General features: G+C 42.9%; 1 protein-coding gene across 9 annotated transcripts in view; it reads right to left on the bottom strand.

Annotated features, from left to right (window-relative positions):
• Positions 1-1,238: 1,238 nt before the first annotated feature.
• Positions 1,239-26,719, bottom strand: part of LOC309720850 (kinesin-like protein KIF20B) — a 74,880-nt gene continuing 49,399 nt past the window's right edge. For 8 of the 9 annotated variants that reach the window (XM_082558042.1, XM_082558040.1, XM_082558037.1 and 5 more), the window contains 5 exons: positions 25,634-25,675; positions 6,542-6,616; positions 5,543-5,660; positions 3,671-3,816; positions 1,239-2,159 (listed from right to left, as the gene is read on the bottom strand). In XM_082558042.1, the coding sequence (XP_082414168.1) occupies positions 2,079-2,159; positions 3,671-3,816; positions 5,543-5,660; positions 6,542-6,616; positions 25,634-25,675 (462 nt within the window). In that variant the 3' untranslated portion in view covers positions 1,239-2,078. The remainder of the gene's footprint in view (positions 2,160-3,670; positions 3,817-5,542; positions 5,661-6,541; positions 6,617-25,633; positions 25,676-26,719) is intronic. The other variant, XM_082558036.1, reaches the window with a different exon arrangement.

Raw genomic sequence — 26,719 nt, 5'->3', positions numbered from 1 at the left:
AGTCTTCAAATGAGCGTCAAAGTGAACAGAAGAGAAATTATTTGCAGTATTTTCTTCTTAGCTCAGTCGCCCACACACCAACAACTGTGGAGCTCGTTCTCCCACCTCCGCACCCCAAGTGACATTAATGACAAAAATCAGAACTGCTTCTTGTTGCTCGAGTGCCTCGGTGCGGTTCTGTAATGTCTGTAATTATGTGGGTGATTGGTCTATTGCTTAATTTTTTGTGCACTGAGTGATTACTGTCGGCATGTTGCAGAGTAATGGAGTCCTGTGGAGGCACGACTGTGGGTTTTGGACTACGGCGCCGCTTTAAAAGGTCACTTAGAACAAGTTTACAAAAGATTACAAACAAAATGGAACATACGAAATCTAATAAATGTAGAACAGACTGAAAACAGACTGCTGTTGAATCAGGTGTCTCAGTTAAGGAGATGAGACTGGAAGTGCGCCTGGACTTTGCTTTTTGTCCTCCAAAAATGTGGGGTGAAACCTACAGGCTGAGAGGTGCTGTCGAGATGTAGTTGGGATTCTCTGCCTGCCTTCTTTTCTGGCTCCAATCGGTACCAAAAAATAAAGATGAAAATACCAAATAAGACCATAAATTCACAAAGACGTCTTTAATGAAGACATTGAAAACGGAGCTGAAGGATTTTGGCAGGACAGCAGTCTGTGAGCTGAAAAGTGTCTGGAAGAGAAAATGCTGTTTTCTCTTTCAGACACACCAAAACGAAGTCATCAACCGTGAAACCACAGAGAGAGAAGCAAAGAAAAAGTGTATTTGGACTGTAGGAGCTTCTTGTTGGTGTAGAGGTGGTGCGATTTCAAAAACATGAATGCCTGTAATAGACAAACCTTCACTGTCCATCCATCTGGTTCAGTGAAGTCCAGGCTTTGGTTCCTCCGTCACATCTGCTCAAACTTTATTCTCTATGATCACCAGCAGTTGGACCGAAAATGGCTTCTTGATGCATGTTCGATCATCCAGGTAAGGAAAGCTTACCTGGATGATTGAAAAGCTGCTGTTTGGAAAACTTTAACTTTAAACCTAATCCGACCACAAACATGCACAGATCACAAACATGCACTAGTCTTCCCATAATCCCAACAGTATCATTATTCTGTCTGTTTATTTAGATTGCACTATTTTAGATGCTTTACACTTCAAGTTAAGACCCCACAATATCTTCAACATAATATCAAAACAGGAGATGTTATAAAAAAGAAAACTCAGAATATTATGATTGAAACAAACTTTTAATGTAGTGTAGAAAAGAAGAAAAGTCGGGTGTTCAGTGTAGTGATCTAAAGAGAACTAAAGGTAGGCACAAGTCCCGAAAACTTATCCTGGGGAAAACACTCAGTCATGACTTTAACTGCAGGAAGGCGATTGGCTACCACAGCAGCACCAGACGGACTTTTTCTCACACTTGGTCACAATTTGCTCCTTGTCTCAGATAAAGTGCAGAAGCTTTCAAACGTGCACATGAAGTCAATACAAAACCACTTGTAACATTTAAATATGTCTCAACTATGTCAACTTTAACTGTCCTAGAAAAAGAAGTAAAAGAAAGTAAAAATCAATGCACCTGGACCTCCAGCACATCAGTATCAAAAGATTGCACGTAAAGGTTTTAAAAAAAGTCAGAGTGCTTACAGTTATCAGAAAAGAATCACTTGATAGTAAATGTCAACATTTAGACAACGAACAGCTGAGAGAATAAATTGGAATGTCAGTCTTGAGTGCGTCACACAGATTTATTTACATTTGATGATTTTTGAGTTTGTTTTCAGATGCTGCCCCCTCACCTGCAGCTGAGCCTCCCTGCTAACTGCTAACTGGCTAGCCTGTATTTTTCTCCCCATCTCTGATTCTTAAGAATCACAAAAGAAATCTAACAAGTGAAGTATTTACTGAGAAAAACTCAAACTTAAGTTTACGTTAAGTTAACGCTGAAATACTTGAATCGGTCAGGAAAATACTGAAATCACCACCATGTCTGGGTTAAGTAGCAGCAGGCTGTTAGCTTAGCCTGGAAATGGTCATGGGCGCGGGCCACGCCTCCAAATGGACTAAATTATTTGGCCTTCCTGGATCGAAGGCGCCTCTTGATGATCTGATGGTCGCTCTCTTTCTCCTCCGGCTCTCTGCTGATGATCTGAAATGAGACCAAACATTAGAGCCCTCAGATGAAAGGGTGAAGTCTAATCTGCCCCTCCTCCTCCTGAGTGGAACCAATGGTTTTATACTAAAGACATCATTCTGTGATCACTCTATAAATGTCTCCTGTGGTCTTTCAGGCATTTAGTTGTTGCTGAGCTGGTTTATTTTTTCAGGATGATGTCGGTCCGTCTCTTTAAACCTCATATTGAGAGTTCCAGTGAACAGCTGGAAAATGCCAGTATGACACAGGCCTCACATGACCGTAACCAACTGGACTCCATTGTCCAGTTGGTTACCTGTGACCTGTGAAAATGACGGGCTGTGTATAAAAATGAACAATAACTAAACAGTAGGGATGGGTACCGGTGTCCGGTGCCATGATGGCACCGGTTCTGACATAAACGGTAGTAACCAGACCGAAAAGCAGCGCACATTTCGGTGCTTTATTTCGGTGCTTTTTTTTTCCTGAGCTGTGATACACTTCTAGCCAATCATTTTACGTTTCCGAGGATAGTAGGCGGGGCCAGGTACGTACGTTCTGTTAGAGCAGAGCTACAGATTAAAATGCCCAAGGCAAAGCGGTCAAAAGTCTGGCTGTACTTCACAGCAAAATATGCAAACTCAGCAGCAACAAGTGCTTTAAGCTGATACTGTGATACTGTCAAAGGAGGTAACACCTCGAATCCGATGAAACACCTGGAGACGCATAGCGTTTTTTTTAAAAGCCGAGAAATGCGCCGTATTTGCTAGCAGCAGCAGCCGTTCTTCTCTGCGTGAGTAGCTTAATGTTGTTCGTGTGTAATTTACGTTGAGTAGACTAACCACGTTATTACATTAATGCATGTAAGGTGAACTAGCAAACATCATCATAGCTACATGCAGCTGTCTTCTTGTGTGATGGCAGATACTCCCTTCACCCTGGCTAAAAAGGCTAAAATGACCAAAGAAAAAGTGGAAAACAGTTAAACATGAGAGGTTTTTGGACAAAGTTTGTGTTTTTTCCATTGATTAAGCACTGCTTCCAGCCAAGAGTGATACCATATATGCCCCATAGCTGCAGAAAAGGCTAACATTGTTATCTTTTTACAAAAAAACAGCTGAACATGAGAGGTTTTTGGACCAATTTTGTGTTCTCCATTCTTTAAGCACCGGTTTGAGCACCGTTTGAGCACCGGCACCGTTTCAAAAGTACCGATTTGGCACCGGTATCGGATAAAACCTAAACGATACCCATCCCTACTAAACAGTTAATGTAGCACCCTCTGAATTAAAGCTGAGGGTCTGCATTTCCATCACATCTGTGCTCGTATTTCAAAGAGTGCAAAATAACTTTTGGAGCCAAAAGTATTCGGAATATTCAAACGAATATAAAGCTCATTCCGAGCCAGGAAAAAGGCCGGGATCAGCACTTGTTAAGGAAAATAAACGTTCCTCGGAGCTTTGTGTGAATAAAAAGTAAGTCTGCGCTGATACGGACATGTTTGCACTAAACGCTGTGAGACTCACTGGGTGCGCGGGCATGTCGATGGGGGAGGAGATTTCGGGCCTGTAGAGTTTCCTTTTGTTCTTCTTTGCTCTCAGACTGAGGGAGGAAGAGGAGGCTGCTGCATCTGTGCCGGCCCGTCCGCTCACCAGGCTCATCATCTTCTTGGCTGCAGACACAGTTTTAGAGGAAAGCAGAAGCATGCTGAACAGCATCCTTAACTACATCCCGTTAATCACAATGCTTAGTGTGCGTGTATAAATCATTTTAATCGCAGATTTAAAGCCTAAAAACTTTAAACAGGAATTATCAGTGAAGACGACTCGGGAGACAAATTAATCCAAAGCTGACGGCGTGTTTATCCAGCTGAAACAAACAAGCTAGGTCCATTATGAAAACTTGTTTGCCTCAGTAAACCAACGCTGGCTCTTAGAGTTACTCTCCAGGTTAAATAGGAAGCTCTTCCTGCAGGAAGACTGATTCACGATTCGAGGATGAGCGGGGTGAAATAGGAGACTGAAAGCTAGAGCGAAGTAGTGGAGGAATTAAAATAAGGACGATAAAAGACGAGTGAAGGTGAGAAGAGAGATGAAGGGTGGGTCAGATGGCTGCAGATGACAGCAACCTTGCCTTGGAGCCCTGAGGCCACAATTAATTGACCGAGTGAAACTGTGGGTCCCTGAGGATAAAACAGAGAAGACTCTGGTTGATTCCAATATGTTGGCTGTCTTAACTCTCTCCTTTAAGCCATCATTAGTGTCCCAAACTCACTGCCCTTGCCCTTTTACTCTGTCAAACCTGCGCAATGCTTTTCCAAATAACTCCGGCAGGAGCTCTGAGGTTTGTCCTTGTGTGCCCTGCGTTTCTCCCCCCCAACACTCACAGTTAAATTTGAAGATTCCTAAAACCCATCTGGACCGATAAGATTGCCTCCTGGACTCTCAGTAAAAATAACTGCAGATGAATGAATAAAATACAGCAGAGGGGATCTACTGTATCTGTGGGGAAAGTTCTGGTGTGTGTGTGTGTGTGTGTGTGTGTGTGTGTGTGTGTGTGTGTGTGTGTGTGTGTGTGTGTGTGTGTGTGTGTGTGGGGTGAGATCCAGCAAGGTCTGAAATTAAAAGTGTTCCTTTTTTCTCCATCATATTTGACATTCAGACCATCACTTTTATATTTCTGAAACATTGCATCAGTGAAGGACAGCTCCTGATGGACTGATGCAGGCTCGGCCACTGCAGTCCTCACGTTCATGTTTTCGCATCCTGATGAATTACAAATTAAAATGCATAAAAGCACCGGCGACCGCCAGAAACTTCAGGTTGGGCTGTTCTGTAAGTGAACCAGGCTCCTTTAAAAATGCCTCAATTCCACACGCTGACCTTTTCAGTTGTTCCACAGACAAGAGCCGCCACATCTGGGTTCTTACACGCAGGCAATTAAAAACAGCCAGAAGGCTGCGTCAGGAGCAAGACAGCGTGCCTGGGGCCTGTCTGACTGCTGGAGTGACTGCAGTGCACCACAGAACAGAGTGAAGGAGACAAACTAGCAAAATCTATCCCAGACTGTAAAGGGAGGAAGTGGGATCATGTGAATACCAACCCTCTTTAATGCAGTCACTTTGCTTTGTAGTTTTCTATACAGACTTACTTTGCTGTGATCTTAACTTTCCTCTTTGCAAAAAACGCCCTGAACATTTCAGATTTCTGCACTTTCTGTAAAACGTGACTTTTGTGCAGCACAGAAAACTCATTAAGCGCACTTTTCGTCAATCGCAGCATCGGTTTCTGCTGCTCCGTCTTATGTTCGAAATAAAGAACATTTTTCAGTCCCACGATCGTCTTCAACAAAGATAGTTCGAGTTTAACGTCACCAACAATAACGAGTCGCGTGCTGACCTTTAGTGCCGAGCAGCGTGGGGGAGCTCTGCAGGAAGTCTCCGATCTTCTGCAGCGTTCCTTCCTTCCTGCTGCGGACGCTGATCTGGGAGTCGTGACGACCCGCTGGGGAGGAGCTCTGATCAAAGAACAGCGAAGCACAGTTAGCACGTACGAAACAGCTTCTCGTTAGGGCTGCGTCAGAGTTCTGGGTGAGTGCAGATAATGACGTTTAAATGGGAAAACTGTCTGACAGTTGAGGTGTTTTCCACAGAGTAAGACTGATGTCACGGTGTGTGGGTACATCTGCGCTCTGCTTTTTAATTTCATTATTTAACAATCCTGTTTAACAGTCGCTCCTCTTCAAATAAAAGAAAAACAACTGAGCAGCACAATCAGCTGTCTCTGACCAACTCCACCGTCTTGGACTGCAGCAGCACATGAAGCAGCTCTTCACGTGTTACAGGCTCTACAGCTGCAGCTGACGGTGACGTGGATCACACAACTGTGGCCTGACCACCGGACGGGAGAAGCTAAGGGGCGCCGCTAACTGGCCGTCAGTCAGAGACCATTAGTAAATTGATCCTGGATGGAAGTATTCTCTCATGTAAGAGAATTGCATTAAAGATGCAAGCACAGCGATGACGGGGCTTTTTGCATGTGGAGGTGAGCTGTGTCCTGTCATGTGGATGTTTGAAGACCTAATCTCTTCTTGGCTGGTGGACATGTTTAAATTCACCATAGTGCTGATGTGCACGTAATCAAAATTCAAAAGCTGCTTTTTGTCAGCATCGCTGAGAGTCTGCATTAAAACTAAACATGAGGTGGAGCTGACGACAAACAGGTAAATTCAATCCCCTATATTTCTGCGATTAACCATAAAATATCATCATGTGAACTTCGGCGAGCAGCAGAAACACTGCACTGTACAAGGCTTTGTTCAAGTGAAATGATGAATTAGTGATGTTCAGTGTGTGTCTGCACATCACATGGGTGTGTTTGTCTCTCTGTGGTTCTCACCTCTTCCCGGTGTGGGGTCAGCTTTGGCGTCAGTTTGGTTCTCGTGTTCCGCCTGTTCTCTGCCTCCACTTCCTCCTAAACACAAACACACACACAAGCAACATGAAGGCACGTACAAAGTGTTAAAATACTGAGTGTGCACTGAGTCATCCGTACCAGAGGAGAAATAACCACCAAAATGTTTCATAATGACAGGACGCTATGGACGAGATGGGTTTGGTCATTAATACGATGCAGACGAGAGCGAGATGTTCACACGCTTTGTCCGGTGGCCTCGGTAGGAGGTAAATGACACTTTTACCAGCCTGAATATTTCTCGAGAAGCGAAAACACGCTCCAATTTAGCCGTATTTACTTTGCAGAGGGACTCAAAGAGCTGACAAGCTCAACTACTACCAGTCAAAATATAATGCCTGGGTGTTTCCCAAACACCCAATTAAGCTTCAATGTTCGCTTTCAAACAAGATTCTGATGTCAGCAATGAGTTTCTGTCAACAGTGTGTGGAAAAGCTTTCATTACGGCAAACAAAGAAAAATGAGCGCCTGGACGTTTGCTTCAGTTCTGGATCGATACGCTTTTTGAGGGAAGCCTCTGCTAATGTGTGAATAACAGCTGGGTTTGTTTTCCTCCGTCGTTCCCAACTTTACCAGGGATCAGTCTATGAATCAACTATCCTGCAAGAATGTTTCATTAAAGGAAGCATCTCAGATTTCAGCGTATTAATGACAGGATGATGAGTGGAATGACATGATTGCATGGAGCTGTGAGTAAATGGTGAATGGATGCATTCAATTTGCAACTTCTAAATCTGGTAAGTTGCAGTTTGAAATTCAAAATTCACAAATGTTTCGTCTGAACCACTTTTGCTAAAGTTTCTTTCCACCTGTAAAAGAAACTTTGGACCTTTTGAAAAGCTGGAAACGCTTTCAGTTCCAAATAGCCGTAATACCAGGTTACAGCCTGTGCAAAGTGTACACGAGTAACATACAGAATGTAAACTGATGCAAATTCCCACTGGGTCAATCAAATAAAGGTGAGTATGAGAACAGAGTCTGTGTTTCATTGATACAGCCACCAATTAGAGGCAAGAAGAAAAAACAACAATGACAAAGAAGTCTTGAACACGTTCATTAAAAATGAGTAAAGATAAAAAAAAAAAAACTTTCCTAACTTCAAATTAGTGATTACTTTTATCCTTTCAGGCACGTCCAAGTGATTCGACTAATGGCCCAATCTGCACTCTGCCCACTTCTCTGAAATAAAAATCAAACTAAGTGACGATCGTTTCGATGCTGAAGGAGACCCAACGAGTGGACGCCATCAGCCTTTGACTTAAGCTAGCAGAACAGCTGAAAACGTCCACAGGTGCACAAGAATATGAATGTGAGATCAGCCAAATGTTCATGGCGCCAAAGGCTTTTGGAAACAGACACCACAAACAAAATGTGAGCGAACTTTAAACTTTAAGCTGAACTTGGACAAACCGGATAAATCTTTAGAATCCAAGGACATCACCAAACACCGTTTTCTTCCCTTGAGATGCGCGGCCAGACCTTTACTGCACCTGTGTGTTTGTGGCTCTTTGTGCCTTCAGTTTTGTATTCAGTAAATGAAAAGCGTGCTATAAAAGCTGACATCAGGTGATTCACTTGGCCATTGAAGAATTTCTCATTTCCGTGGCTTTAGAATCTCGCGGGTTCGTAGTGAACACAAGGAAAACAGCCCCGACCTCAGTAAACACTTTCCTGGTGATCGAACTTATGAGTTCAGTTTTTTTAATCATGCTGAACAGAACATTAAATCCATTTTGTAAACTTTGGTTCTTATGTAGTTCTTAACAAAACTTCCCCCATTCAGCGATTCACACCAGCACTTTTCGCTGTGCTTTTTTTATGTAAGTGCTTTTGATCTAACAGACATTTAAGTTGGGGTTAGCATGTTCCCCGAGGATATTTGGCATGCAGACTGGAGCAGCCAGGGATCAAACCACCAACCTTCCAGTTAGCAGATGACCTGCTCCACCTCTGAGCTACATCACCCCATGTAGGTCATACTCATTAGCGAATGATTGGTGATTGCCAAGTTGTTAGCCAACGAGTCATCTCAGGTTTTCTAATCAAACTTCACAAACCAAAGTGTGATTTTACACGAGCTGTATCCACCGACTCAAACCTGAAATTTCCTGTTTTTTCAGGGCATTTTTGTGAGGCAGCCTTGACTCAACCTGAAATTAATTTTGTCTCCATATCAACACAAGCCGTACAAACTGAATGTTGTAGAGTTTAATGAAAAATGCCCATTTGATTCTCTTCACAGACCAAAATGCAGACAGTTAGACGTTTATGTAACGTTTATGCGCCAACCTTAAACCGGTGTTATACTAATTGTCATCTTTATAAATTGCAAATACTTGGCCATATTTTACAATTAATAATCAATCAAGGCTTTATTCGCCATGTGCAGGTTGCCCCCCCCAGCCTTACACACACACAACACAGACATCACATGGGGATACAGGTCGGAGATCGGTAGCGTTACAGAAAACAAACACTGAAATATACACTACAATGGGAAAGTACAAGAGGAAAAAAAAGAGACCTCTGCTCATGCTGGGCTCCTGGGAGGACAGCATGAGAACAGGAAACAAAAAAAACCTCCTCTGCACAAAAAAAGCACATAAATGTCCACAGCACAACATTATGGAACATGTGACAAGCCACAGGGTCGGGTGGGGGGTGAGGAGTCATCCGAAGCAAACACAGCAGCCATCCTGCCCAGCGCTACCATTCCAGCACGGGCTCAGACCCGCCGTGTTCCCAGGAGGGAACAAGCATCGAAGGCGTTTGGAAAGGGAGGGGGGATGAGTGTGTGCATATCAGTGTACATGTATGTGTGTGCGTGTCCACAGTTCAGCTGAGACAGTGTCCTTCGCCCTGCTAGGCTAAGTAAACAGTCTTCCAGCCAACCCAGGTGGCCTTAACTTAATAATCAGCATATTTTGTATCTTATCACAAACAACTCCAGCCTTACCGAATGAGACCAACTGCCTGATGTGTACTGCAGCACAAACCTCAGTTCTGGCAGAGTGAAGGAAGGAACATCTGTACTGGCTGCTTTATTTCAAAGGGCCTTTGTGGCTACAAGCAAAACCAACTACACCCATTACGAGGCTGGGAAGTCAATGAGGGATCATGTCCGTGTAGTATTCATGGTCGGGGTGGCTATAACGGGTTCCACGCTGTGCTTCATTGGAGCCCACAAAGGAACAGAAAACAGACAAATGTGTGCTGTGCGTTTCTAAAAACAGCGTTCTCAGATATGATGCGCCTGCATTAGCTCCAGCACAACAAATCCCTGAACATATACTTTTTTTTAGTGAATCAATTCTGACTCACTCTCGTTTGGGATGAGGCTGACCTGAGAGGAGGAGTGGGCGTGGCGGATGAGATGAAAACGCTCCATTTTGAAAGCAGAAAGAAGGTCACAACATGGAGTCACCAGTGACTCACTGGACTTTTTTTTTTTTTTAATAAATTGAAGGAAGGAAGGAGGAAGGGAACGCAGACCGCCAAGTACGAAAGCAGAGATAAAATATGTGAAGAACGCAGACGATGAAGCTGGAGCGAGTGTAAGAGAGAGCGGGGAGGAAAGCGTGAAAGAAGAGGAGACGAGCAGAGGAGCCGCGATAAGCGACAGAACGAACGTGTAATTGGAATGTGTGGAGAAAGTCAGCGAGATGAAATGTGTGCAAGAGAAGTAGAGGCGCAGAGATGAGATGATAGAGGGAACGTGTGGAGAACAAAAATGTACCAGAGACAATGAATCAAGCGCCAAGAGAAGCAGATCAGATGGCGAGACGCAGAGATGTGGTCATTGCTACATGTCGTACACATGAATGTACACCAGAGCGCCACGTTCAGACCGTGTACTCACTCACTATAAAAACAGGACACTAAGCGGTTGATACACCTCAGAAACCTCTTTGATGTCATAACTGTTACAACATTTATCTCAACAGCACAATGTCTGCTCTGCATGTGACACACAGGAAACCGGAGCCTTTAACTGATCTTAAAATGTACTTGTGCTGGCCTGTATCCACCTACAGAACAGGAACAGGAGCATTAATCTTCCATATATTCACTGTGAATTAACATGATTCATTCTAAACGTATATTAGTAGCTGGGAAATTTCACAGGCAACCTACGCAACAAAGTTAAGCTGAAATTTCCAGTTTATTTCCCATTCTGGACTCAAACATGCTTTATTACTACAGCTGTTTCTTTATGGAGAAGCACAGAACAGGCGTCAGACACAGCCTGGTCTGAACAGGAGACGCTCAAACGTCAAAGTTTGCTTCTTTTACCCGAAGAATTAATTGAAGAGAAGCTGTAGCTCATCAGATTCAGTCATTTTACACAATGCAAGTTCATCTTGTTGAGAGGCTTAACACTTAATGGACGTCTCTTTTTAAAGTAAAACTGGCACAGCGAAAAATTGTTTGTTAAATTTAAAAAAAAGGGGAAAAAAATCAATACATTTGGCTAGTTGTGGTTTTGGAGCATCAACATGTGACGGGCAGTTTAATAGGAACAAAAGGGCCAGAAAAAAAGAATCTCTCTCTTCTGAAGTCTGTCAGTGTTTGTGTTCGGAGTGATGAAGTGGGAAACTGCCAACAAAACGAGACATTTTGCTCACATTTTGTTGGATAATTACAAACTTTCCTGAAGCAGAAGAGGAAGAAGTGGGAGGTCCTGGTGGAGAGCTGAAAGAGGACAGTGTTAGATTTGTATTGTTGATTGTCATTTATGCTTAGAAATATTTACTTATATATGCTTAGAGTTTTGTAATTAGTTGTAGATTGGTAGAGGTTTTGATCCTTGATAGTCTGCAAACTTTGTGTGTATTAGACAGCACTTTGGGAGCATGAGAGGTCATACCGTGTTTTATTGTTTTATGGTAGGATTAACGTAGTTGCGTCTGTTCTAGTCTAAGTGCTCTTTGTTTAGATGAACTGCAGGACTTCCTCACCGTGTTATCTAGGATGAACCATCTAGGGTGAGGGGGAGGCTACCCTCTTCCTGACCAAGGATGTTTGACCCTTTGATCAGCAGTCCCCACACACACACACACACACACACACACACACACACACACACACACACACACACACACACACACACACACACACAGTATTCTTTGTTCACATGTATACCTATGTAAGATGTTATATGTTAATGACCCTATGCATATTCATGTAACCACAATAAAAGGAGTGCTGTGAGGAAACCTGGCTGAGAGTCTGACAGTGGTCAAGTGGTGGAACGACGCTTGGCTCCAGCCAGGTCTCCCTCATGCATGAGTAACCAGAGAACTTTGGTGCCTTGAGTCTTGCTTTTGCTGCGTAGCAGATTGTCCTTAACGTTCCAGCGAATAGGTTTATGTTACAAACCTATCATTAATTGGTCCTTCGAGAGCCGGATCCCTGGAGTCGACGTTCACCGAGGGGAAAAGAGACACACCGAAAGACTGACGTCAGCCAGGACTTATAGAGGTCCTGCAACAAAGTCCTGAGGCGTGAGAATTCGTCATCGGGCCGGTGGATTAGCCGTCTGTTTTTTTTCTCCTCGATGGATGGCGATTGATGGGATTCGGGACTGATGCTACACGCAATAAGCAACTCCAAGTAAGAAAAAAAAAAAAAGAGTTTATAGCTATAATTACGTCTTCACCGCTCAGTGGGGTGTTGCCCGTGGCCGCTCAGTGGGGCTAAAATTCGCCGTCTAAGTGGGGCGATGTACAAGGCCGCTCAGTGGGGTTTTTTGTACAGAAGCATTAAGTCGCAGAGTTGCGCAGTTCGAACTTTTTTTGGTTCGCCGTCTTAGTGGGGCGAAATACAGACCGCTGTGTGGGGTACTGTAGTGAGTTCTCCACCGCTCAGTGGGGTGTTGAGAAGTTCCGCGGGGTCCAGATTGTGCTGGACAGTAGGCCTATTTTGTGTTGTTGTCATTGTCGTCGTCGTTGTTGTTGTTGTTGTTGTGTGTGCGGAGCAGAACATGTGGTCTGTGACACCGACTGTTGTTGTTATCATGGGTTTCTAAGCAACCAAGAGTGAGTCGGAGGGAGACAGACGTTTGTGCTGGACTTTGCTCCTGGCAGCACAAAGTATTTATGTAAAAAAGAGAGAGAGCGACGGCTCCACAGCTGCGCGGGTTCACGCGAGCGCGGTCACGCGGACCTGAGCCGTGCGGTTAATCGCAGGCTTATAAATGGAAGAGATTCAAATGTTAGAAGTTTTCAGAAAACACACCAGCCTTGGAGAGCTGTGGAGAAGGCCAGCCCACATCAGCAGCACTTAAGATATGCTCTGGTGAATGGCTTTCCCCCCACCCCTTGCTGACACAATGTTTATTCTTTAGCTTGCCCTGATCGACAGCAGCCTGTGTGCCAGACCATAGATTTAATTGAGGTGGATAGTTGTTAAAAGTAATCTACATTAAGCTTGTGGTTGCTTAAATTCAGTACAATGACATGTGAGGTGAAGTGATATAGGTAAATATTTAAACTCATGAAGTGCATAGAGGCACTTGACCTGTGTGGAAGACTGTCGTCTTATTATGAACCATTGTTGAGATATAGAGCACATCTGTGAAAACAACTAATATGCTCAACCCTGTATGAAACATCTAAAAAATACATGATGGAGAAGCTGTGTTGAATATGTAAGTGTAAGACTTTGCCACTGTGGGCAGAGCATGCAACTACTGTGTGATGTCGCGTTGCAGTTTTGTTTTTGTTTTTTGAGCTGATGAGCAAGCTACACATTATCAGATCAAGAGCTGTCTGAGAACTACTCAAAGAGAGGGAAACAGAGAGTGTGCAGCGTTTCCATGAGCAGTTTTTCTGCACCTTGACTCGTGTGTGTGTGTAGCATCAGCATCATGTTTTTGTTTATTTGTTTTGTTGGATTAAAAATAATTAAATAAACTGGTGATCATGCTTATGGATCACCATGGCACATATCTCCAGCCATATGATTTATGCAGATGAAAAAGTGAGTGTGAATGTGTCTGACATCACAGTGTTTTTGTGCACTGTGCAAAAGTGATTGCCTCTGATTGTGAGTGAGAGCGGTGATTTTGCAGACCACCAGCTATTGTGAAGAAAAAAAAAAAAAAAAGAGTGAAAAAGAGACAAATTACTACATTGTAGATGAAGAGAAATAATCATAGGAAAAAGGTTTTGTGTTGATCAGCCGAAAAACAACTACAATGTCATTTTCTGCTTTTAAGAAAGGATTGTTCACACAAACACAGACAGAGAGAGAGAGAGAGAGAGAGAGAGAGATGTGTGTTGATTAAGCAGTGATGATAATAATGAACATGTTTTAGTTTGTCACTTTCAGGTGAAAAGCAGACCTGTATCAATTTTCCACATGCAACAGTCGGAAGAAAGTTATAGTTTAACATCATTGGAAACATGCAGGCCAAGTTTCTGGCTGACTTATTTACAGTGCCATGTGTTTCTCAACCTCACAAGCGAGCTCACTCCTCCCTGAAGATAAGGAATGCAGCTCCATGATAAAGAGACAGCAGCAAGTCCTGAGCACAAAAAGTCCCAGCAAAGCAGCAGCAATGTGGATAAACAGCAGAAGAAGAAGAAAGCAAACCCATCTTCCTGTCTGATTGGTTGAATTTCACGGAGGGGCGAGCAAGATGGCAGCGTGAAGAGGAGTTTTTGTTTGAGTTCTCAGCACGAGACACTTATTTGACGTCTTTCTGGCCTTCGGGACTTTTTTGGAGATCAGCGCGCTAAACTTGCTGGATCTGAGGCCAGGGTCTGCGGCGGCAGCATGTTGAAATGCTCAAAAAGGACTGAGTGACTCGGGCAAGCCACATGCGGCTAGCGACATGAAAGAAATGGACCCTTCATGATGCGTTCAACGTGCCAGCGCTGTGGTGGGAAAGGCTCCATCATAAACACGCCCTGCGCCGAGGTTCAGGCCAAGAAGAAGAAGACGATGACTTCCAAGCCCAAGAAGGTCGGCCTCAGCGTGGGCGAGCTGATTGTGAAAGCCGTGGCCGCTTCCAAGGAGCGCAACGGCCTGTCCGTGGCCGCTCTCAAGAAGGCTCTGGCTGCCGGAGGCTACGAAGTGGACAAGAACAAGGCCCGTGTCAAGACCGCCATCAAGAGCCTGGTGGCGAAGGGCACTCTGGTGCAGACCAAGGGCACCAGGACCTCCGGATCCTTCAAGATGAACAAGGCTACTGAGAGCAAAGCCAAGAAGCCCGCCGCGGCCAAAGCCAAGAAATCGGCAGCAGCTGCTAAGAAGTCGCCCAAGAAGGCAGCAGCAGCACTTCAGCTACTAGACAGGACAAAGCTGAAGGAGAACTGCCGGGACTGTTGAAGAGGGAGAGGACAACAGAGTGAGAAGACTAGGTGAGAACACATAGGAATTATTTAATGTGGGAAATCAAAATTTGGGTTAGCAAACCTGGGGAAAAGAAAACTGACTGCTTAAGTTGGAAAATTGAGACGGAGTCTGAAACATTGCGAAAATAGAAACATATACAAAATCACACACACACAAGCAGAACATGCATTAACCCTACTAACAATTCCAAACACAAAATGACTCATGAAGACTCATAGCACATTAGTTAAGAAATGATTAAATAATAGCAGAGAAATGTGTAGGAAAGGCAGCTTTAAGAACATGCTCTGCTGGAGATGCAGCTCCACAGACATGCATTAGACCTGCCTAATAACACAAACCCATGCAATGAAAATTAGCTTGTTATCTTTCATCAGTGTTACAATAGTGTCAATTTAGCAGACACTTGTTATCAAATACTGAATTTATCCTAAAGAAAAAAAATTGACTCTACAAGTTGCAGGACAACAATTTAACTTTTGTGGGAAAAAAAAAAAAAGATCCTGGTTTGACCAACCAGTGATCAGACAATAAATTTAGTTGTTAAAATGGTAAATTGGGAGAAGCTTCCTGCTTGATTGAGGCAGCACATGTAATTTACTGTATGAGGGAAATTGTCTTTTGTGATACTATTTTGAACATGCTTTTCTGTCGTCCTGTCAACTTAGTGGGTTAATAGCTGATATGCAAATTAGTTGATCGGTTTTAGATTAATGAAAGGTGATTGAATTCTAGCACGAGTGAATGAGATGTGTTGGAGTTGTTGTGTGTTGAGTGGAGACTCTAAAACACTGAGTTTCCTGCTTTGATGTGCGAGTGAATCCTGTATTTAGATACACAACTCTGAATACGTCAGAACAGACTGTTTTGTGAAGTGCATGACAGCATGTCACATGTTTTATGATGAAGGGAAAAAGGAAAAATTGAATAAAATAGATCTGTGGCTTAAATGAGTGAAGAGCACAGACCGGGTGATTAAACTCATAGCTAATATGACATTAGGGTTATGTTGTGTGTTGTGCAGCTGATGGTTGATTTGGAGTGAATCTAGCTGATGATTTTTCTTTTGTTGTGAAGTTGAGCCTGCCGATTAGTATGATGGTATGATAAACCATGCTAATGGTATGATTTACCCTCCTGAGATGAGGAGCTTGTGTCATGACTTAACAAGGCCTTTTTATTTTGATACTTTCACAGTGCACTGAGAGTTTGGTTTGATAGTCTCTGTTATTTTTTATTTTTCATTTTTGAACAAGCACTGATTTTTGCTTGTGAATTTCTTTTCTTTGAGCAGATCTGCAAGTCGGGAATTAAAAGCGTTACACGTCGTCAAGAAAATTGTTGCAAGTGAGTTTCTCCACATTTAAAATGGGTTCAGGAGAAAGCCACTTATTTGGGACAATTAGGAAATGAGAGTCCCCCCCAAAAAGGATTCAACGAGGAAATCCAGTCTAAATTATTTTTCTTTTTGAAATAACGTCGTTTTGCTGAGCGTGGAAACGAATGCGATGATAATTTCCACAATTAGCAAAAGAAGGAACCACTGAGTGAATGAGTAAGAATTTTAAAATATCTGACTGACTGACTGAACATGATTGTGTGAAGCTAACCCCCACCTGACAAAGGTGCAGATGAACCCATGTGTTTCCTTTTACAGGAGCAGAAAGATGACAGCAACACTCGAGGTTGCATGATGATTTAACCTTTTAAATGCCATTTTCTGTGTCTGTGCATTTATCAGGTGTGTTATTCATAGGCTTGAGTTGCTCACAGAGATATCTGTGACAAAGTATGCATACGCCTGCGCAAGCGCTAATATTTGCATTTTCTTTTCTTACAGCATGCCAGTTCTTCATGTGAATTGATGATGCGATTTATACCAGGACAACTGGTTGATGTTTTTTCCTACTACAGGATTTCTGGGTTTATGTGTGAGGAAAACTGTGTTTACAGGTTATGAGTGGTGATGCTGTTGCATTGTGTTGATGGGAAAATGTGAAGGTTACTTTGATAATGTGAATAACCTGTGTGAAATTTCCTGTGTTGAGAACTGGTGTTACTTCTTTCCACAGCTAGGGTTGACTTTATGGTGTTTTTATGGCACCTCTGGAACCTGTTGACCTGTGTCTGACCTCTGTCTGACTACAGTCAATGTGTATTGCTAATGTTAGTTTCTTTGAGAATGCTGTGGAAGATTCAGCTGAAACGGACAAGTGACATGAGTAAAACAAATAAGAGATACAGTGTTTCTGGGATAGTTTGATATGGGCTCATTAGCTGGCCACTTTTGAGCCCATAGTAATATATAAGTGGAGTGACTTTGCTTAAGAGCAGTCACCGATTACATTAATGTTGCCTGAGTACATGGGATGATCCATGTCTGAGGCGACTTATGAAAATAATTGTAGTTTACTGATTTGAGAAAACCTGCACATGACACTTGTCTTGCTGATGTTGAATGCTTCTTGTCCTTATGATACAATTGTTTACAGGTATGGAGTTTGATTTTACTTCCAGATTTTGTTTTCCAGGCCATGATGGTGTGTATGCAGGCTCCTGGGAGAGCCAGGTGTTAAGCAAACTTAATATGCAAAGCACACTAACATTTTCATTGCAGGATTATAGGTCCAGGGTGGTGCTGCTCCAGGGGAGGAGATGCCCTGATGTTGCCTGGGATATGATCTAGCTAATCTTTTTCTTTAAGACTGGAATCCAGGTTTGGTGAGTTGACGCATGGATGTGTCCATGCGTCAAGAGGAGGGGTCCAAGGATTAACATTAAACAATGTTTTTTATTATTGTTGCAGTGATTTGTGTGATTAGCCGTTTATTTACAAATATTAAACCTATGCAAGTGGTGCACCCATGTTCAGATGAGGCTTTGATGGCCTATAAGTAAAGTTCACTGAACTAAAGAATGTGGTTTGATGATTGTTGACATGCTCTCCAAATAGAAGTTTTTCTTCTTAGCAAGGAAATACAGGTGCAGCAGTAATCTCCTGAGAAATCTTCAGAGGCCCAGTGAGAAGCGTGAACCATTCCAGGCATAGCTGACAGCCAGGCAGTGGTTGAGGTCAAAGGTCAAGCTGGTTGGGGCCCATCATGAAATCAGACCTTGGAGCCACAGCAAGGACCATGAAACTGCCTGCAAAATAGAGGAGAGGATCGTCCACAAGATGGGAGAGAGGCTTCAGGAGGATCAGAGATCATCTTCAGCACAGCAGACATCACACAGAGAGCTGTGCTACTAAGCTTCCAGGAAATCAAGAGGAGACTTCCCACAGCAAGATTTTAAATAAAATGAAAGATTCAATATTGACGCTGAGGAAGACGACTAAGGTGTACGACGTGCTCTGCCTTAAACCTTCAGCAGCGTTGGAACATGAAAACTCGTGGGATGAGGGGAGCGTGCCAAGCTCCATCGACAGCGCAGAAGGAGTTCGAGGATGACATCATGATTCTGTGAAAGCACAGGAACCAGAAGCTATGGTGGTGATGACAGCAGTTTCCTATGAACATCACCTAACGCTGTGCCACTGTACTGTGCATACGATGACACTCTGAAGGCTGCTGGGATCATAACAGCAGTAAGATGACGGAACCCAGCACCCTTTCCACAGAGAGCTTTTTCTGCAGAGCGTGGACAATTAAGGAGTCATAAATATCCCCCTCACAAGACGAAGGTCTGAAGTCAGGTGATGGGGGCTGGTAAGAGGCCATAAAACTAGAGTGCTGAGAGGTCTGCAGCTTGGAAATAGCTGAGACCCATGTTGACGAACCACAAAACCAACTAGTATGTTTGAATGTCTATTCTACATACATTTGGACTCTGGTCCTATGGACAGTGACGGAAACAACTGGAAGAGACATTCATGACGCCCTGCAGAGCTTAAACCACTCTGCAGAGAGACATGTGATGTGCACACCCGGAGGAAGCACCACCAAGTTGAGATGTTTTTGAAAATGTTACTTTTTTAGTTTCACTATTAAATTAACAATTTCTTTGGTTGCTCGTAAGATGCAGTTTGCCATGAGATGAGCTCAATGAATGGGGTAACTGCTAATACATTTATTAAACTGTGTACCTTTCAGTAATTTAGGGTGATTTGACATATGCTGAGTATAAAAATGTTTGCATTGAAACTGTCAGACATGAGGTATTCATACCTGGGAACTTTTCAGGCATAAAGGTCAAAAAGGGGGGAAATGTTAGATTTGTATTGTTGATTGTCATTTATGCTTAGAAATATTTACTTATATATGCTTAGAGTTTTGTAATTAGTTGTAGATTGGTAGAGGTTTTGATCCTTGATAGTCTGCAAACTTTGTGTGTATTAGACAGCACTTTGGGAGCATGAGAGGTCATACCGTGTTTTATTGTTTTATGGTAGGATTAACGTAGTTGCGTCTGTTCTAGTCTAAGTGCTCTTTGTTTAGATGAACTGCAGGACTTCCTCACCGTGTTATCTAGGATGAACCATCTAGGGTGAGGGGGAGGCTACCCTCTTCCTGACCAAGGATGTTTGACCCTTTGATCAGCAGTCCCCACACACACACACACACACACACACACACACACACACACACACACACACACACACACACACAGTATTCTTTGTTCACATGTATACCTATGTAAGATGTTATATGTTAATGACCCTATGCATATTCATGTAACCACAATAAAAGGAGTGCTGTGAGGAAACCTGGCTGAGAGTCTGACAGTGGTCAAGTGGTGGAACGACGCTTGGCTCCAGCCAGGTCTCCCTCATGCATGAGTAACCAGAGAACTTTGGTGCCTTGAGTCTTGCTTTTGCTGCGTAGCAGATTGTCCTTAACGTTCCAGCGAATAGGTTTATGTTACAAACCTATCAGACAGTACATCAGACTCGTGTTTGATAAACAGGCCTTCAACTGGCAGCTTCAATAAATGGGACCCACAAAACACAGGGAATATTTACAGGAAGCTGGCCTCTGGCCAGAAGTGCAGAGGAACACCAATATCTCCAACCACGTTATAAACAGGAAAAGACAAATCTGCAGACGTCAGAAAGCGTAAGAGTAAAAAAGCAAAATGTCATGAACAGGATGAGAAATCTTTGTGAGACGTAGAATAAAAGCTGTGGGAGCACTTAATGACAACCGTCACACGCGATGGAGGAAATGAGATGTTTTGGGAGCTTTGGTATCAAAGTGGGAGGTTTGTGCAGGACAAGAGAGATTTAGATTAGCACCGTGCCATATCCAGTAGACGCTGCTCCACTGGTGCCAGTTTACTCCTACCACAGAACAGCGAGCCAAATCAGAGCTCCAAGCGCCGCACGCAGAGAGGAAGCAGTTAGGTGGTTCTCTCTCTCACAGGATCTCAAGCCTGTCAATCTGTTTGATAACATTTGAAGTGATAAAGACATTAATATTCCAATTACTTGTATTTTCATGGAGTCAGATGAAGGTTTCTGTAACTTTTGAGCCGTAGTTAAAATAGGACAGTGCATCAGTGTGTGGATCAGAGTGACTCCTCACCAACGCCAACATTATACAACCAAAAAACTCAGGTAAAGACTTTCTGGGCTACCACTGATGTTTCCACTACAGAAAGCACCATCATCAATAAATCATTGCTGAACAGAGACATGGCTGGCTGGGAGAGATGAGATGGAGGGGGGGGGGGATGGGTATGTGGAGAAAGGGGTCCGAGGTTAACAGAAAAAAGAAAAAAAACTGAAAGGAGAAAAATCGGGGAAGGCAGAAGGAAAAAGGGTTGCGTGCTAAGAGTAAAAGGAGAAGCGGCTTATTTGCTCGTGCGTGAACGTGGCGTGTCAGCATACATGCATCAGCTGCCAATGCTCCATTATCTCAGAGAAAAATTGAATTGGTGCAGAAGTCTGGAAGGCTGATGAAATCGGGAGCCGAATCTCTGCTGGGTCACTGCCTGCAGATGTCAAACCCATCAGAGAAGAAGCCACTTCACCATGCAACTGCCTGCCTGGTGTCAGCGATGAAATATGAGCACTCCGTTTAAGAAGTAGCAATTTAATGTAAATGATTCCAGAGCATAATTGCTCTGAAGAACAAGACGAATGGCAGGAACACAACAACCCCGTTTCCAAAAATGGAGTGATTGCAATTTACCTTTTATACCACGCAAAGAATGGAATACATGTGATTTTAAATACATGCTCAGTTCATCTCCCAGGAGTAAAACTAAAGAAACGTTTGGTTTCCCCGGGTAGATTACTGATGAAACACAAAAAATGTAAAATCAAAATGCAAACATATTAAACCAATTTGTTTCAGCATTTAACTGTGTTTACTGTTTCCAGATAAATATATCCCAACATTTTACACAGCATGGAAACTTTTCTGAAAATAGGGTTTCACTTTGCCGTTAGCACTGAGATCTGATTCTAAAACAAGACAAGAGCGCAATCATCACCATAATGATAATTTAATGTTTTTATAATAAAAACAACACTTAGCCATGAAACACAGGATGCAGATATAAATGCAGCCCGTGTTTCATTAGAATAGATAAAAGAAAATACCAGAATGTGGCGATGAAGGATTCCACCTATAACTAATCACTGAGCACTTCAAACATAACGGCTTTCTTGGAAAATCGATTCATGGCCGTCACCACGTCATGAGAGCCGTCTTTCTCCCCATTCAAACAAAGATATTAATATTAGTGTCACTGCTTCAACAAGGTTTGGGATGTTGACTGATCCTGAAAAATCTATGGAAAAACAAGAACAGATGCTTCTGAAATTAACCATAAACCTAATCTCAGGCTAACATCTCATTCTTCTCACAGTAGTTGTGTTTTGTCTTCCACGGCACACTCTGATACTGGCAGACCCCCTCGCAGGGATGTAGCCTCGCTCATAAATCTGCTCCTATGGAATGCACTCTTCCTCCATCTTTAAATCTACAGGCCTGACCGGTGCACAAGAGGTGGCTGTCATGGTAACGGGAGTTTTGCCTGCAAAAGGGTCGTCTCCAAATAAGAGACGCCCCGAGATGAGACCCGAGGAGGCCACGCTAAACTGTTTCAATCACGTCAATATTACTTTTCTGTGACGTGCAATAAAAGCGTTTAGTGTCTGGGTGTGGAAGCCTTTTGTCTCTGAGCCAGAGAGAGGAGGTCCACGGCAGTAGGGCTGTGCGATACGACCAAAATCTCATATCCCAATATAAGACGTTTATCGTCCCGACAACAACATACGTCACAAAAATTTTACATTTTCTGTATATTCTGTGAATCTCAGGCAACTCTACTTGCGTGAAGCGTCTTCAGCTGGGCATCGTGTACCTGGAGTCGAGTGTTACATAAGTAGAAACGGCCGCAATATCCTTTGTATTTAGTACACGGCGTGTTCTAAGGTTTATCCGTCGGTAGTGTGGTTATATTAAATATAAGAGAAAGAGAGAACTTTAAGAACTTCTACAGCGACCATCAAAGCGATGAAAACAAATATTGCCATAAACAGTTTCTTTTGCGACACCATGAAACAAACGATAGCTTAAAATGAAACAAGACGTTTTCATATCATCATCTAATATATATCGTTATATCGAACAGCCCAACATGGCAGCATGTAAAACTAATCGGAAATTCTACTAGTTTAATAATAAATTATCAAAACTCATAACTGGAGCATATTTGTCTTCTCTCTCATAAAAACCCTTCGAAGCCCAACACTGACATATCACCATTAGATTCCATATATTTTATAAGGAAACTGCTTATTTACCGATCCAGCAGCATTGGTATTTATTACTTTATGGGGCTACTTGAAGAATATCCAGTGTTCCACCTCCATGAGCATAGCTGAAGTTTCTCAGCAGATACTAAGCTGAGTGGATCGTGCCGACTTATATTTTGAAAGTTCAGCAGTACAAGAAGAAGTCAGGGGTCAGTTTAAGCCTGTGGTCGTACATGCGACCCGGTGATAATAATTTTACACTTTGACCCTGAGTTATTTGCTCAAGTGTCCTTGAACTGAACTGAGCCCCGGCAGGTTCCAGGAGCACCGCTCTGTAGCTCCACATCGACGCTGACCTCCCTGCAGGACGGAGGACAACAGCACAGCTCCACAAATACACGTGCAGTGTTTGTGGAAACCAAACACAGAGCAACGCTGTACTTACTGTGATGTTCTTGCACTGAAACACTAAAAACATTCACAGAGAAAATTTATGTTGAAAAACAAACTTTACTTTTTTAAACACCCAGAAAAAAAAAAGAGAATGATTTGAACTCCATCTATCCTGCAGCTAAAATGAGAATCAGCAAGCTGTGGAAAGACCTGTCACGACTCTGGCTCAAGCTACATCTACTAGTTGGGCCAAACGAGCTTGAAGCTGGAGTTGCAAAAGTTGCCGAAGGGGGTGAAAATATCATAATGTAGAAGTGTGCTCATTTATAAACACAGAGACCTCCGGTTCACTTAAATAATGATCAACACAATCTACCAAGAACAGTGTAAATTAACGGGTTGAAAACAAACAAATTTAGGCCATTTTTTGGCAGTTAAGACCAAGGAGAGGGGGAAGTCTTCAGGAGTGTGATCTCTGCTTAATACAACTCTAATTACATATTTATAAACAATAGATTTGTTTTGCTCTGGTTTCCAGTGTTATATTTTTCTTTGCTTATCACTTATTGTTGGTTTACTGACCGGTTTCCATTTACTGTCATGTGTTTCATCTAAACGCCCCCATGTCCCCTCAATAAAGACAATTACAAAGCATTTTTATGATAAGTAGTTCCTGCTAATGTCTTAATGTCGTAAACATTTATTAATTTCAGCATCTACTGCTGCCGCACATCTTTATGTAGCAAAAAACACAGGGGAGACAATAATCGGACACATATTCAGATTACAAAGGGAAAAAAGAAGAAATCCTTTAAGCGGACAGATGAACTCTGTTGCAGTAAATTATTAATGAGCAGGTGTGCTACTGTCTACTGCTGTTTAAATGAGGGTAGGGAGGCTAACAGAGACAACTTCCTGGATATGATGCAATACAGTTCAACAGCACATCCTGCAGCCATGAAGTTGCGTCAGTAACTGAACATTATTGTAACTAACAGAGCAGGGAATAGGCCCCACCTTTGTGAGTTTAGAAACATGTACACCAGCGGTGCCTAATGAGCCACATTTTTACATATGACACATAAAAACTTAATCTGCTTTTCTCCCGACCGCACAAATCACATCAAGTATGAGCAAAACCTCATCCGAGCCAAGCAGCTGTGTGCCCGTTTGTATCATGGAACAAATGTGTTTCAGAGGTCAAATAGAGGAGGGAATCTGTGACACTACAGCATCATGCTGAAGGTGGCGCCTCCGATCATTAGTCACACTTCACTCTGTAGGATGGAAACCAGTAAATCAATGAAACACCTCAACAGGCAGCCCATGTAAACACCTCATTTGGTGTGATGCTTTACTCCGCTTGTTGGGAACGATCACATTATGTGCATGCAGATACACCCTCGGTGGGCTACACCATCCGTAACGTATCTTACTGATGCACGGCATGTTGGATGAAAGGGTGGTTTCCTGCACTGCATTTTAACGGTTTTCAGTCCAACATCTGTCGGCCTGGAGCCAAAGAAGAAACTAAAACTCGTTCACAGTAAAAAAGGTTTCCTGATTTACGGCTCCTACACGAGGCGTTTTTATCAGGTTCTGTGTCACCAAAAAACATGCAGTTTAAACATGCCCCAGTCTCCCCTTCAACATATCCTTGGACAGTGCTACACCACCTTCAGCAAAGCTGCTACTTCCAGACTGCTGCCCTGAAGTCCCGGCTCTGTCTGTCTGTCCCACTTGTGTGTCTGGGACGTGATTGGACCTGTTACAGTGTCAAACCGCAATCCTTCATTTTCAATCCTAAATTAGCAGAGAAGACAAGGTGATCCAGATCTGTTGAGTGACCCAGAAACATGTGGAGTGCTCATCCATCACCCATGTTTCACAGTTTTGCACTTTCAATTCACATCTGGAGTGAAGCCTTTAAACTGATCAGGTTCTATACTCTGTCACGTATTCAGCCTTACATAAATAAATAAATAAATAAATAAATACACCAAGCAGTATTTGAATCTGGTGGAATCATCATCATCTTGAGTGTGAGAGCCACTCAGACCCTGTGAGGGTCACAAACATGTGCCCCCCTGTGGGCTTCGATATGGCAGGGGATTCCAGCGAAACTCCTCTAAAGACGCCATAGTTTGGGTTCATTTCACAGATGCTGATGTTTGCTCTCTGCCGGGGCTCCATAGTGAAAGAGCAGATGTGCACATACAGCAGTGGCCTGAACAGAAACTCGGGCAGCGCTGGAACGCTCCTGAGCTGCACGACCTTGTTAATGAAATCAAAGACGGTCTTTGCAGAGACGGCCGTGTGGCAGACGTTTCTGATCACACCTCGCATTTATGCAGCCTTCAGGTCACTCAACACACTTAATGCTTAGATGTGATTCTGCAAAGTGGATTTACTAAATGATGTAACGTGTTCATAATGGGAAAATGGTGAGTTAGAACTGTATTAGATCCAGGAGTGAAATATACACTAATGAGGCGAATGATGATGAAAAACATGAGAGTGGATGTTTCTGGGCTTATGATATAGAAATAATCAGGTACCTCAGTTTTTGTTCGCCGCTTACTCCTCCTGAAAACACAAGACTTTGAAAAACAGGGGAAAAGGTGTTAAAATGTTACAATGTAACATGTCGAGTATTCTACAGAGTATTCAACGTTTAGAATATAATTTGGATAAAACACTGAGTACATTTCCTTTAACTGTGTTCTTGTAGTAAAAACATCAGTATTGCACCCTTTACTGTTTATTCAGCTGAGTAATACTACTACTGCACATTCACCCAGTGTATATACTATATGTAGATATATATAATGTTCTTCCTCTACACCCCCACCCCCCCCATTTTTGCACATGTCGAGGAGCGTGTCAGGCTACATTTCACTGTGTGTTATACTTGTATAACTATGCATGTGACAAATAAAGAACCTTGAACCTTGAACCTTAATAAGAGCTCATTTAGAATTATTACTGAATTCTTTTTGTGTTCTGTGGTAGCTTCTTGTGCATGTTTGAGAACGTTTTTTTTTTAATTCTGTAAACTGAAAATTACTCTGAAAATTGAAAAAATGATATTTAGGTGCAAATGCAATTTAAATAATAAACAAGAAAATAAATAACGAGAGAAATGCTGGAAACATTAAACTGCGATTCTGATGGCGAGGTCTTATAACACTGGGGTTTCAGAAAAGGCTCCAATTTCTAAAGCGGATAAACAGCACAAACGTGTCTGACTGGAAACAAAGGTACAAACTTCACACCTCCTCCCCAGGGACACTGAGGCGTTCCCAAGCCAAGATACCCAGCCTGCCCTGGGTCTGACCCGGGATCTCCTCCAGCTGGACCTGCCAAAAACATCTCCTCTAATAGGCTTCCAGGAGGCGTCCCAGTCAGCTGCCAGAAACACCTCACCTCCCTTCTTTTGATGTGGAAAAGATCTTTACTCCACAATCTCATTCTTTGGATTAGCACCCACAGCTCATGGCTATAGGTGAGGGTAGGAACGTAGATCAGCTTTGTTTTCATGCTCAGCTCTCTCAGCTACAGCAGCGAGGTGAAGTGTCTGCATCACCTGCTATGCTCTCCCCTCACTCGTGAACAGACTCAGAGATGCTTGAACTCTTCCACAG

Source organism: Aulonocara stuartgranti (genome assembly GCF_965226115.1).
Source record: "Aulonocara stuartgranti genome assembly, chromosome: 13".
Classification (NCBI taxonomy): Eukaryota; Metazoa; Chordata; class Actinopteri; order Cichliformes; family Cichlidae; genus Aulonocara; species Aulonocara stuartgranti.
Note: the sequence above shows the minus strand (reverse complement) of the source record. Positions and strands in the feature narration are given on the sequence as shown.